This window comes from Acinonyx jubatus, chromosome D1, assembly GCF_027475565.1.
Source record: "Acinonyx jubatus isolate Ajub_Pintada_27869175 chromosome D1, VMU_Ajub_asm_v1.0, whole genome shotgun sequence".
In the NCBI taxonomy this organism is placed as follows: domain Eukaryota; kingdom Metazoa; phylum Chordata; class Mammalia; order Carnivora; family Felidae; genus Acinonyx; species Acinonyx jubatus.
Window position 1 is genome coordinate 96,882,295 of NC_069390.1, and position 13,649 is coordinate 96,895,943.

Below are 13,649 nucleotides of genomic sequence, written 5' to 3' on the forward strand. Positions count from 1 at the left end.
GCCCGGCGCGCGGCGCAGGGCCGGGCGGCCGAGGCTCCAATGAGCGCGCGCCGCGTCCGGGGCCGGCTGGTGCGCGAGACGCCGCGGAGAGATTGGTGGCTAATGTAACAGTTTGCAAACCGAGGGGAGTTGTGAAGGGCGCGGGCTTGGGGGCGCCCTGCCGGCCTCGTGGGTACGTCCGCCGCCGCGTTTGTCCCAGAGCTGGGGCCGCAGGAGCGCAGGCAAGCGGTAACGGGGTTGGGGATGGCGATGGGAGCCGGCCAACCCTCCTAGGAGAGGCAACGTGCTAGCTCCGGGGGCGGGTCGGTAGCGGGAGCAAGGGCCGCACGGACGCCGGTGCGCTTGACCCCGCAGCTCGGTCCCGGGGCGCCCCCACGCTTTAGGGGAGGGCCGGGCCGCGTTTCCGGGGGTGGGAGCCGCCGCCTTCGCCAGGTGACGCTTAGGTGAACTCGGGGGACTCGGTACCTGCCCGGCGAGGAATCTTACCGTTGCAGGCACGGCGTCTGTGTAGGCAGCGGGGCGGGGGGTTGGGATGGAGAACGGGCGGCGGGCGGGACAACCCGAAAGGATACCGAGGAGGAGACAGGCCCTTCTAACATCCCAGCCTCCAACGTCACCATTTCTCAGTTCCCGTCCAGGCCCGGCCTGGCTTTCCCCGCCAGCGGGGGAGCTCCAGGTGTAGGGAGGCAGTTGAGCCCTGGGCGGGGATCCCTGGCCGCACCCCAGGTGTCTAACAGCAGGGGCAGTGCTAGGGTGAGCCAGTTACAGCCTATGCCATGGACGGAAAGCTCTGGTCTCCTTTCTCCTGTCCCGGTACCTTCCCTGTTTAGGGATGTGGTGGATGGAGCCCAGGACCCTTTGTGTGATGAGAGTGCTGGGTCCTTATTAGGAGGGCGGGGAGGGGGATGTAGGCCCCTTTGCCCTACCTAGTGACGGTGGAGTATGAATCTTAAAGCTTCTCTGTTCTGGGATGAGTTTCTGTCTTCTTCACTCAGGGCATCCGGTTACAAGTGTTGTTTTTCTCCTCCCTCAGAGGCACAATGGCAGCCACCATCAGGAGGCAGAGGCCGAGGAGGCTAGCCTGTTGGGCCTTGATGGCTCTGCTCTTGGCAGATCTGTTGGCACTGAGTGGTATGTACCCCAGTAGTGGGCTCAAAAGAAGAATTGATGAATGAACTATGGTGGGAGAGGAGGCTTTTAGTTGGAAGTTGGACTCTTGAGTTGCTGAACCTAGGGTTTTATCTTTGCTATCTTTCCTTCTCTTTGGAGGGTGAAGTGCTTTGGTTAGAGGGGACTCAGGAGTGTTGGGGAACAGGGGGTAATCAATAAATCTCTTTCAGACACGCTGGCAGTGATGTCTGTGGACCTGGGCAGCGAGTCCATGAAGGTGGCCATCGTCAAACCCGGAGTGCCCATGGAAATTGTCTTGAACAAGTGAGGGCGGCCCCAGTGTCAGGGGTGGAGGAAGAGGGAAGTCTGTGCTCCAAGCCCGTGTGTGTTCTTGCGAGGGCCCACAACAGGCTGGTGTCTAAGTGATTGTATTTGGGGTGTTGAGGCTCCTGAATCCACATCCTGCTGTAGGCACCTGGGCCCTATGTCTCTTTTTTTCAGGGAATCCCGGAGGAAAACCCCAGTGACTGTGACCCTGAAAGAAAATGAAAGATTCTTTGGAGACAGTGCAGCAAGTATGGTGAGCTAACAGCCCACCCCTTTCCCATAAGCGATGGGCAGAAAAGAGATGTCAGACCCCAGAGCCTGTTCTCTTACCAGCCTCTGATGTGAGAAGTAGGTGATGGTGGACTTGGGAACCTCACGCCATATTCCTTATTTATCTGTTCTCAGGCCATCAAGAATCCAAAGGCGACACTGCGTTACTTCCAGCACCTCTTGGGGAAGCAGGAGGGAAACCCCCATGTGGCCCTTTACAGAGCCCGTTTTCCAGAGCATGAGCTAGGCTTCGACCCACAGAGGCAGACTGTGCACTTCCAGATCAGTCCGTGAGTGTTGTGCTGGGGACAGTGGGCTCAGTGGGCCTGATGGGCTCCCCTGCTCATGGTTGTCCTTGCCTTTAACTCATCCCCTCCCCACAGGCAGCTACAGTTCTCACCTGAGGAGGTACTTGGCATGGTTCTCAATTACTCACGTTCCCTGGCTGAAGATTTTGCAGGTGAGTGGCTAAGGTGGGGCCAGCGGTGGCCAGGTTCCCTAGGGTCTCAGTGGGACAGTTTTGTCTCCCAGGGAACAGCCAGCCATATTTGAAGACATCTTTGGTTGTCACAACTGGGGAGCTACTACTGGCATCTAATGAGCAGAAGCCAGGGATGCTGCCCGAGATCCTACAATGCACAGAATAGCCCCACACAGCAAAGAGTTACTTGGCCCAGGTCACTAGTAGCAAGACTCGGAAAGGGTCGTCTGAGTATGGAGCTGGTGGGAACCCTGGTCTGTTGCCCTCTGTAGAGCAGCCCATCAAGGATGCAGTGATCACCGTGCCAGCCTTCTTCAATCAGGCCGAGCGCCGAGCTGTGCTGCAGGCGGCTCGCATGGCTGGCCTCAAAGTGCTACAGCTCATCAATGACAACACCGCCACCGCCCTCAGCTACGGCGTCTTCCGCCGGAAAGATATCAACACCACTGCCCAGGTGAGCTGGGGAGGAACTTCTCACCGGACTTGGAGGCTGGCTGGCTGTGACGACGGAGACCACTTTACTCTGTTTTGCATCTCGTTTGCACGACTAGCCCTTGACAAAATGCAACACCAGGCCCCTCTCGGCCAGCGTTGGGGCTTTTCGGCTTTCAGTGGAGAGTCGATACAGCACCTTGGAGTTAGAGAAGGTTTCCGTGACAGTTGTCTCGGTGTCTCCACAGAACGTCATGTTCTATGACATGGGCTCTGGCAGCACCGTGTGCACCATTGTCACCTACCAGACGGTGAAGACTAAGGAGGCGGGGATGCAGCCACAGCTGCAGATCCGGGGAGTGGGGTAAGTGGGTACTTGCTGAGACACCCTCGGGTCGGGGGTTTCTTCTTGGAGGGGCAGCTGCCTCCTTTTTCTGCTCCCTGCATGAATGTTCTCCTGAAGCATCGGTCACTGTAGGGTACCTCTTGGAATAACCGGGGGAAGATGGAGAGAGAAGGGGACATTTTGGGAAGACAGCCTGTGGGTCGAAGCCTAGCTCATGCTCTGGAAAATGGGCTCTGTAAAGGGCCACATGGGGGTTTCCCTCCTGCTTCCCCAAACTGGGAAGGCAGGGAACTTACCGAGAGCTATTACTTAGGAAATCCGTGGGGCTACCGACCATGCGCAGTGTCAGATGCGGTCATTTGCTTGTTCTTGTCACTTTCAGCGTACTTACTGGTGACGTGGTCTGGTTTTCTGAGCCGTTCTTTTCTGTGCGGCTCTTCCTCCACCACTCTAGTCCCAGCTTCCATCATCTCTGACCTGCAGGGTTATGATAGAAGGTCTCCCTGTCTTCACTGTGGCCCCCCTTCAGTTCTTTCTCCACGTTGTAGCCAGAAGGTTGTTTCCAAAATGCCAACCTGATTATAGTCTATATCTTTAAAAGCCTTCAGTGGCAGGGTGCCTGGATGGCTTAGTCGGTTGAACGTCGGACTCTTGATTTTGGCTCTGGAGCCTGCTTGAGATTCTCTCTCTGCCCCTCTCCCCTGCTCTCGCACGTGCCCGCATTCTCACCAGCTTTCTCTTTCAAAGGAAAAAAAAAAAAACCTTAGTGGTCCCAGACCTTTATTGTGGCCTGTGAGAGCTCTGACTCCTCCCTTTTGTCTCTACCCAGAGCCTTTGCTTTTTGAGTTCTACCATGCCTGTCCTTTGGAACTTATTCATTGGGCTGTTTCTCACCTCAGGGTCTTTATGCACACTGGTCCCTCCATCTAGGGTTGTTTTCTCTTCAACCCATTAACTCCACTCAATCCTGCAGGTTTCAGCTCAGGCATCACATCTCCACAGAACTTTCTATGGCGTCTGTAAATAGGGGGCATTTCCCTTCTACGTCTTCTAACGCTGTTGTATGTCTCCCTTATAACTCGGGGTGGTTGGCATTTTTTTTCATGTAATTGTTCGATGCTAGACTGTAAGCTCCTTGACAGCAGGTTCCCTGTCTCTTTGCTGTTAATTGCATCTCCAGAGACAGATAGTCAACGCCCAGTAAGTACGGTGGATTGGATACGCACGTGAACTGCCACTGAGGTGTCAGCCACGTGGGAGGAAGGTGAGGTTCCTAGGTCGATGAAGGGACACTGTGTGTTCCTCACGCTTTTTCTCTTTTCCCTGGATAGATTTGACCGCACCCTGGGGGGCTTGGAGATGGAACTCCGGCTGCGTGAGCACCTGGCAAGGCTTTTCAACAAACAGCGGAAGGGCCAGGGAGCTAAGGATGTGCGGGAGAACCCCCGTGCCATGGCCAAGCTGCTACGGGAGGCGAATCGACTCAAAACCGTCCTGAGTGCCAACGCTGATCACATGGCACAGGTGCCCACTCATGGCTGGTCGAGGGCAAATATTCTCCATCCTGAGCTAGGCCCCTGGTGTGCGGTGTGGCCCATCCCTCTTCCCAGGCCTCCTACCATTCTCCCAAAGTCCAATTCCCTCGATTTCTGACCTGCTCCCCCAAAGAGGAGGACCTGGGTGGGCGCTCTGACTTGCCCCATCCTCCTCCTAGATCGAGGGCCTGATGGATGATGTGGACTTCAAGGCGAAAGTGACCCGTGCGGAGTTTGAAGAGTTGTGTGCAGATTTATTTGAGCGGGTGCCCGGGCCTGTGCAGCAGGCCCTCCAGAGTGCCGAAATGAATTTGGTGAGGGGGTAGTGAGATGTGGGCATGGGGTGGGGGGCATGTGGGATAGAAAGTGGTTAGGTGGCAGGGGGGAGGGGGCGGGAATGTCACCGGATGTGTCGGTGTCGAGGAGGGCTGATGATGTGCCGTTCCATTTCCCATTCTCTGTAGGATGAGGTTGAGCAGGTGATCCTGGTTGGTGGGGCCACTCGGGTCCCCAAAGTTCAGGAGGTGCTGTTGAAGGCTGTGGGCAAGTGAGTGTGGGTGCTGAGGCATTGGGGCCAGGGCTGCGGAGAGGGCGACCAGGCTGGGTGCTCCAGAGTAGACGTGCTGAAGCGCAGGACTTTTGCAGGGAGGAACTGGGGAAGAACATCAACGCAGACGAAGCAGCTGCTATGGGGGCTGTGTACCAGGCAGCCGCGCTCAGTAAAGCCTTCAAGGTGAAGCCGTTTGTAGTGCGAGATGCGGTGATCTACCCCATCCTGGTGAGTAGGCCTATCTGACCACCTCAGCGAGGGTGGTTTCTCTCGTCTGCCGTAGCCTGTACCCTTGTTTTCTGCCAGTTGACGGTCTCCACGTACCTTTACCCCAGAATCTGCTCTGGCTCTCCAGTGTGCTTCCTCTCTGCCTGCTGTGTAGGTGGAGTTCACGAGGGAGGTGGAGGAGGAGCCTGGGGTTCGCAGCCTGAAGCACAATAAGCGTGTTCTCTTCTCCCGAATGGGGCCCTACCCTCAACGCAAAGTCATCACCTTTAACCGCTACAACCATGACTTTAACTTCCACATCAACTATGGTGACCTGGGCTTCCTGGGGCCCGAGGATCTTCGGTGAGAGGGTGGGGCGAGGTGGGGGCTCCAGAAGGGAGGATCTGGGGCCACGGGGCTGACAGGGGGAAGCGGGCTGTGCGGTCAGGATTGGGGTGAGCATTTTCTCTGGAGGGCCCAACATTTCGTGCTGGGAGGCCTTGTAGTCAAAGGCTGGAGGCTGGCTGGCTGAGTTCCCTGGACTTGCTCTCTCCTCCCCAACCAGGGTATTTGGCTCCCAGAATTTGACCACAGTGAAGCTGAAAGGTGTGGGTGAGAGCTTCAAGAAGTATCCCGACTACGAGTCTAAGGGCATCAAGGCTCACTTCAACCTGGATGAGAGTGGCGTGCTCAGCCTCCTCAGGGTGAGAGCAGAATGAGACCGTGGGTACAGGGCAAGGGTCCAGGCCCCACCAGCCTTTGCAGAGCAGTTCCACCTGGTATTAGAACATGATAAGCGAGAAAGGTTTATGGAGGTGGTTAAGTCCTGGCTCTAAACACAGCTAACCAGGCACCTGGTGGGTCAGGGCCTATAAAAAGTTACAGATGTTGTAAATTTCAGGATCTGTCGAATGGCCAAGTAATCCGTTCTCAAAGAATGGTTCGCGGCTGGGCGGTTGGGGGGAGGGGAGAGGGCGCCAGGGTTGCTCAGTCAGTTAAGAGTCCAACTCTTGGTTTCAGCTCATGTCTTGATCTCGCGGTTGTGGGTTCAGGCCCTGTGCTGGGCTCCACACTGGACGTGAAGCCTACTTAAAAAAAAAAAAAAGTAGTTCTGGGGGTTAACAGCTTTTAGAAGGTACCGTGGGAAATCACGGCCCATTCTGTTGTCAAGTGGAGAAGGGCAAGGCCGTGAGGGAAAGAAGGAGCTATGACCCAGTCCTCAGGAGGGCTCATAATCCAGGGGGGTAGTGATGACTTGATTCAAGATCCCTTAGAAGAAGGCGGGTAAGGGAATAGGCCAGCACCGCCACGGGTCACGTGGATGTGTGTGAGTAGACACCCACTGTGGCAGGACGTTTGTGGGGACGAGGTGGGTTGGCGTGTGCGTCCCGTCACCTCGAATCCCTGTTTCTAGGTGGAGTCTGTGTTTGAGACATTGGTGGAGGACAGCCCAGAGGAGGAATCTACCTTGACCAGTAAGTTGAGTGTGTGTGTGTGTGTGTGTGTGTGTGTGTGTGTGCGTGCGCGTGTATGTGTGAGAGAGGATGTACTTGTGTGCCTTTGGGGGAGGCGGGCAGGCCTTGCCCTTGGGCAAGGAGGTGGTGTCACTGCTGTGGCCTCTTTGAGTCTTTGGGTTCTCTTTCTCCTAGAACTTGGCAACACCATCTCCAGCCTGTTTGGAGGTGGTACCACACCAGACACTAAAGAGAATGGTACAGACACTGTCCAGGTAAGGCCAGCACGGAGCCAGGGGAGCTTGGAGGATGGTGAACGGGGCCGGGTAGTAGCAACAGAGGCAGGGAGGGATTGGGGCAGGCATTCCAGCTGCCTAGGACTGACTAGACCCCCGCCCTCCCCGCTTTCCCCGGGCCCTTGCCGAGTGAACCATACCCTCTTCTGGACCCTGAGCTGTCCCTGTGCTCAGGCTCCAGGGCACATTCCCTTCATCTTGAAGCACTGCTCCTCCGACCAGACTGCCTGCCGTAGTCTGCACAGCCTGTTACCGTATGGTCATCTGCCTGTCCCCAGGCTGTGCTGGGAGCAGCAGGCCCCTTCGCAGCAGAGCCTGGGGGATTTGGCGTTGCCGGCTGAGCGATTCATCCATAGGCTCTGCTGGGGACCTCTTGTTTCCCAGGAGGAAGAGGAGAGCCCTGCTGAGGGGAGCAAGGATGAGCCTGGAGAGCAAGCGGAGCTCAAGGAGGAGGTGGAGGCCCCAGTGGAGGACACCTCGCCGCCCCCACCCACTGAGCCGAAGGAGGCTGCAGTTCCTGAGGAAGAAAAGGCCACAGAAAAAGAAAACGAGGAAAAGCCTGAGGCCCAGGTGAGCCGGAGGCGAAGGGAATAGATGCCTGCCTGTGGGGAATAGAAGGACCTGAGCTTCCCCTGACCTCCTCGTTTCTTTCCCCCACCAGAAGCCAAGTGAGAAAAAGGAGGCAGGGTCTGAGGCTGCCCCTCCAGCCCCAGAGGAAGAAAAGAAGCAGAAGCCTGCCCGGAAGCAAAGAATGGTAGAGGAGATTGGGGTGGAGCTGGTGGTTCTGGACCTGCCTGACTTGCCCGAGGATGAGCTGGCCCACTCAGTGCAAAAGTGAGTAGAGGCTTGTGCGCACGCGCGTGTGTGTGTGTCTGTGTGAGCATGCACGCGCAGGGTGGTAAGGGCAGTGGCACCCATGGGAGGGAGAGCCGTCTGCCCCAGGGTCTGAGGTCAACATGCTCTCTCCCTCATGCTTGCTTCTGTTATCCCACAGACTTCAAGACTTGACGTCCCGAGACTTAGAGAAGCAGGAACGGGAAAAGGCTGCCAACAGCTTGGAAGCTTTTATCTTTGAGACCCAGGTTGGTGGGCTGGGAGACACAGCTGCCCCGGGACCTGTGTCTGAGGAGGGTCTGCCTCTGTGAGCCCTGCTCTTGGGGTTCGGTGCATGCTTGGGCCCGTGTGCACCTCTCTAGGACAAACTGTACCAACCCGAGTACCAGGAAGTGTCCACAGAGGAGCAGCGCGAGGAGATCTCTGGGAAACTCGGCGCTGCCTCCGCCTGGCTGGAGGACGAGGGCTTTGGGGCCACCACAGTGGTAAGTGGCTTCCCAGGACATGGTGGGTGGGATGGGAGCCCTTGCTTTGCTCTTTACAGGCAGAAGGTCAGAGAAGGTGAGGAGAGCTGGGGTGTGAGGCCAGGAGAAGGACGCGGGGTCGGCTCCAGGGCCAGGCTCTCATCCCTTCAACCTCCTCTGCCCACTCCCACCCTGCATCCGTCAGATGCTAAAGGAGAAGCTGACTGAGCTGAGGAAGCTATGCCACGGGTTGTTTTTTCGGGTAGAAGAGCGCAAGAAGTGGCCCGAACGGCTGGCTGCCCTTGATAATCTCCTCAACCATTCCAGCATGTTCCTCAAGTGAGCAGCCCCTTTGATTTTCTTCCTTATTCGGTCCTGCCAAGCCTGGAGGTCCATCAGCTTCCCATGCCCCATGCCCACACCCCAGATCCCTCTTTCCCCTGGGCTCACCGTCTCCTTCCTGGCTTACAGGGGCGCCCGGCTCATCCCAGAGATGGAGCAGATCTTCACTGAGGTGGAGATGACAACACTGGAGAAAGTCATCAACGAGACCTGGGTAATCCTTGCATGAACACTTACTGGGATGCTCACCTGGCAAGGTGTGCTATGCTGGGCAGAGAGGAGATGCCGAGAAACCGGGGCTCAGCAGCTGCTGCCTCCTGGCCCGGCAGCTAATTGGGAAGGCGGAAGGCATTTACATTTGAGGCCACGTCTGATTAGCCCCAAGCAAGGGTCACGGCCATGAGTTTTGTCAGACTGCAGGAGCAGCGGAGCCCATCCCTATGAGGTTAGAGCAGCTGCTCCAAGCAGCTGGGGCTTGAGCTGCGCTCAGAAGGTGAGCCAGGGAAAACTTGTCACGGGAGGCTGAAACTCTTCCTTTTGGGTGTGTGGAGAGTGATATTGAGCCAGAGCTCAGAGGTGGAGAGACCAGGGAATAATCAAGATCTTCAGCTGTAGTTGGTCCCTAGTATTGTAAGCCACAGACATGGCTATGAGTTTGGGACTCCTTTGTGGGGAGCCTCAGATGCCATTCTGAAGAGTCTGCTTACCATCGTGGGGCTGACAGCCAGGAGTAGTGGAGTGGTTTGCCATCTGAGGGAAGAGCCTGGGGCCGGTCTGGGGTGTATTTCATCCGGGCCAGAGATAACCTACCCTCTCCAGGGCTAGCTCTGAGCCTGTCCTGGGCTCACCCACAGGCCTGGAAGAATGCGACCATGGCCGAGCAGGCCAAGCTTCCCACCACAGAGAAACCGGTGTTGCTCTCAAAAGACATCGAGGCCAAGATGATGGCCCTGGACCGTGAGGTGCAGTATCTGCTCAACAAGGCCAAGTTTACCAAGCCCCGGCCCCGACCCAAGGACAAGAATGCAACCCGGGCAGAGCCTCCCCTCAATGCCAGTGCCAGTGACCAAGCAGAGAAGGTCATCCCTCCACCAGGTGAGGGCAGGGTGCCTGGCTCCAGGTGCCACTGGGCAGGAAGAAGGCCTCCTTTCCCTCCTGGGACTACATTTTACCCCTGGTTTTCCTCCAGGCCACACTGAAGATGCAAAGCCCATTTCAGAACCTGAGAAAGAGACTGGTGAGTTGAAGAAAGTGATTGGGAATATGGATATTGCTAAGCCTAGGGGTCAGCAGACTTGCAGGCACAGCCTGTTTCTAGAAGGTCCACAAGCTGTGAACAGTCCTTACGTTTTTAGGTTCTTACATATCCACACAAGCATGTCTGTGCAAAGAAGCCGGGTGTAGCCCACAACCCCTAAAACATTCACCATCTGTCTTTTTATAGAAAAAGTTTGCCAACCCTTTCATTAGTCCCTTCCTCCCTTCTGCAGAGGCTAACCTCTTCCTCCCAAAAGCAGGATCTGAACAGGCAGACACCGAACCTCTGGAGTTAGAAGGTCCTGGAGCAGGTGAGCATGGGGCTGGGGGCACCTGGGAAGCCTAGTAGGGCCCAGCGGGGAGGATCTGCCCAGAACGGGGCCAGTTACCTTCGTCTCACCTGCTGGCATTCCTTCGCTCTTCCCCACTCCCAGCAGAACCGGAACAGAAGGAGCAGCCGACAGGACAGAAGTGGACTTTGAAGAATGATGAATTATAACCAACCCCCCAGCTCCCCCTTTCACCCCTCCCCCTTCTCTTACCTCCTCTATTTATTAAACATCGAGGGTCGGGGGAGGGGTTGCTCCTGCCTTCAGAGGCTTCGGTTCCTTTTCTCTCACCTTGATTGGAGGTGTGGAGAAGGGGGAGGAAGGGACAGCTCACCAGTTCCTTCGGCAGTGGTTCTGTGGTAAAAACTGAAATTGTTTTATTTCCCAGTCCCACCCCTGGTTCCTTACCCATCCAGGCCCTCATTTGGGGAAAATCACTATTATGTCTTAATTCTTTGCCTGTGGGTAGGTGAGAGATTGGCTGTTGATGGGGTCGATGGACCTGGCAGGTGGGAGAGGGATGCCCTGGGCTATTAGAGAGTCTCCAGTCTTCTCTGTCCTCCTCCCTGCTTCCCTCTTCCACTACCAAGTCCACCCCTACAGGGGCCAGTGTCTACAGAGCCTTGGTTACCAGGTCTGGTTTCTGAGTGCCTATCTATGCTATTTTCTCCTCCAAGGTCTTGTCTTTCCCTAAAAGGCCCCATCCCCGGTGACGACTCTTCCCCTGGTTTCCTTGGCTTCCGGTTGTGAGTAAGGCAGCTGTCTGCCTCTTGCCCCAGCCTTTCCATCTGGACTGGCTGCAGTAAAGCTAGATCCATCCCCACCCGCGGTGGCCAGAGTAGGCAGCAAGAACGTGAAGAAGGGAAGCCAGCCGCCTCTGTGGGAGAGACGTCTGAAAACCCGGGAGCTCCCACTTATGGCCTCTCAGACACAGGAAAGCGTGTGGAGTGGCCAGCGTGGGATGCCAGCATCCTGCGAGCACTGTCAGAGTCTGCATCTTCCCTGTTCCTGTCCCTCCGTGTCCCTGTGACTCCTGGCCCTCTCTGCTCTCCTGTCTTCTGCCCTCCTAGATATGGCCTTTCCCTGGTCCCTTGGCCCCCTGGGCTGACCAAAATGTGCTTTCTACTGTGAGCCCCTATCCCAAGACCCTGGGAGAAGGAGAGACCATGGCGTGAATGTAAAAATGCCACCTCGCCCTCTTTGAGGCAGGCCGTGTGGGTGAAGGAAGAGGGTGTGGGCTGGCCTGCCTTTCTTGCATTGCTCTGCCAAGATGGAGGCTCTTTACCCATCATGCCGATGTTGGGGAGCCTGTCCTCCAGTATTCGTCTGGAGCAGGAGCCACAGCGCCACCCAGCTCCCAGGGCAAGGGGGAACCTGGTTGTGTCTGTCCTTTGTCTTTTTTCCTTTTTTTTTTTTTTTTTTTTTTTTGCCACATTGGCAGATATGAGACTTAAGGGTCCCACCCCATCCTGTATGTTTGAGTTCTTTCACTAGCGGTTGAGGCTGGTTGGACAGGTTTGAGTCAAATTGTACTTTGGTCCATTGTTAATTGAGAAACTGTTTCAATAAAATATTCTTTTCTACAGTTTTTGTGCTATGGTTTTTAAAATGTTTGTTCCCTGGGGCAGCGTGGTGGCTCAGTTGGTTAAGCATCCGACTCGATTTTGGCTCAAGTCATGATCCCAGGGTCAGGAGTTCGAGCCCCAGGTTGGGCTCCTTGCTGAGCATGGCGCCTGGTGCACTTGCTTGCTCTCTCTAAAAAAAAAACGTCTCCTGTGTGTGAACAATACATGTTTATTATAGAAAATTTGGACGCTAGAAGTTTGAATCTTAAAATTACGTATCCTACTACCGCCAAAATACGTTTTGGACTTAGTTGAGATTCGTATATGTAAGTTGTTTTTTCATGAGAACACAATTGTGGTTTTATTTTTCCCTTGACATTTGGACCCCTATGTCCCAGGCATTTTTAGGTGACTACCATTTTTTAAGATAACCCCATTTTGCAAGTAAGAAATTGACAGTTCACGGGAGATGGCCCAGCTGGCTCAGTCAGTGGAGCATGTGACTCTTAATCTCAGGGTTGTGAGTTCAAGCCCCACATTGGGTGTGGAGCCTACTTAAAAAAGAAAATGAAATTGACAGTTCAGAGGTCTCAGTAATGGATCCAGGGAATCAGAGGTGTTAAGTGCCTCGGCTAGGTTTGAATTTAAGGCTGACCCATTAGCACTCGCTGTTAACTGCTCTGATATGAGAATGTGTTACTAAAGTCACCACTCAGCACCGTTAATTTGGGTTAGTGGTGATGGAACCATATTTTGCCAAAGGAAGATCATTCTAGTCCTTAATCGCATGTCTAAGAAGCTGAATAAATAATGGGAAGATTCTGTTTTTCTCTAAAGTTTGAACAGGTCAGACATGTTTTAAAGCCTGAAGATTTTTTTTTTTTTTTTAAATAGACTTTCTTAGAGCAGTTGTGGGTTCACAGCAAAATTGAGCAAGAAGTACAGAGACTTCCCATATACTCTGGCTCCACACACGCACAGCCTCCCCCACTATCAACAACCCCCCGCCAAAGTAATATAGTCGTACTAACGTATGACCCGATGTTGATTATTGTCATCACCGGAAGTATAGTTTACATTAGGGTTCACTAATGTACTAATGTTGACATTGTACATTCTTTGTAATTTGGACAAATCTATAATGACATGTGCCCACCATTACATGTCATACAGAGTAGATTCACTGTCCAAAAAATCTATGCTCTATTGGTCCATCCCTCCTGCCACTTGTAACTCCTGGCAACCACAGATCTTTTTGCTGTCTCCCTAGTTTTGCCTTTCCCAGAATGTCGTGTAGTTGGAGTCCTACAGTATGTAGCCTTTCAGCCTGGCCACTTTTGCTTAGCAACATGCGTTAACATTTCCTCCATGTCTAAGTTTATTTATTTATTTAGAGAGAGAGAGAGAGAGAGCAAGAGTGTGCAGGAGGGTCACAGAGAGAGAGGGAGAGAGAGAATCCCAAGCAGGTTCCACACTGTCAGTGCGTGGAGCCTGATGTGGGGCTCAAACTCACAAACCCCTGAGATCACGACCTGAGCTGAAATCAAGAGTCGGACGCTTAACAGACGGAGCCACCCAGGCGCCCCTGTAGCCATTATTTTTAAAGGATCAATTTTTGATTCTCTAGTTTCCATCATCATACGGGCATTGTGAACAACTCTGTAATACACTGGCTAGATATGCCATAGTTTTTTTTAATCTTTCATCCATATTGCACCCCTGGATGTTTCTGCTTCTCAGTATTACAACAGTGACTGCCTTTGGGCATAATATTGTTTTCTTGATCTCTTAGGTTACATTAGAAGGTAGGAATATTTAAGGCAGCGGTTCTCAACCGGGGAAATTTTACC

General features: G+C 54.3%; 1 protein-coding gene across 8 annotated transcripts; it reads left to right on the top strand.

The window, feature by feature from the left end:
• The first annotated feature begins 18 nt into the window (after positions 1-18).
• On the top strand, positions 19-11,819 carry HYOU1 (hypoxia up-regulated 1). Of its 8 annotated transcripts, none has more exons than XM_027036687.2 (26): positions 19-172; positions 1,034-1,131; positions 1,341-1,434; positions 1,612-1,690; positions 1,843-1,997; positions 2,091-2,167; positions 2,461-2,642; positions 2,869-2,984; positions 4,298-4,490; positions 4,681-4,815; positions 4,966-5,048; positions 5,147-5,279; positions 5,434-5,621; positions 5,824-5,962; positions 6,673-6,733; positions 6,908-6,987; positions 7,393-7,578; positions 7,670-7,842; positions 8,003-8,090; positions 8,205-8,327; positions 8,512-8,645; positions 8,778-8,862; positions 9,503-9,743; positions 9,838-9,885; positions 10,139-10,216; positions 10,340-11,819. In XM_027036687.2, exons 2-26 carry the CDS (start codon positions 1,041-1,043, stop codon positions 10,402-10,404), a joined length of 3,027 nt encoding a protein of 1,008 aa, XP_026892488.1. In that variant the 5' UTR covers positions 19-172; positions 1,034-1,040; the 3' UTR covers positions 10,405-11,819. The 8 variants fall into 8 exon arrangements, with proteins under 8 accessions (XP_026892488.1, XP_026892487.1, XP_026892486.1 ...); XM_027036686.2 differs by having other exon boundaries at positions 39-228; XM_027036685.2 differs by having other exon boundaries at positions 40-221.
• The last annotated feature ends 1,830 nt before the right edge of the window (positions 11,820-13,649 follow it).

What these genes read in the sequence shown, in the direction of transcription:
- HYOU1 (XM_027036687.2), top strand. Translation starts at nt 1,041, where the DNA reads ATGGCAGCCACCATCAGGAGGCAGAGGCCGAGGAGGCTAGCCTGTTGG. An exon ending in CTGTTGAAGGCTGTGGGCAA is followed by an intron (nt 5,049 to 5,146) that starts GTGAGTGTGGGT and finishes GGACTTTTGCAG; the next exon opens with GGAGGAACTGGGGAAGAACA. An exon ending in AAGTCATCAACGAGACCTGG is followed by an intron (nt 8,863 to 9,502) that starts GTAATCCTTGCA and finishes GCTCACCCACAG; the next exon opens with GCCTGGAAGAATGCGACCAT.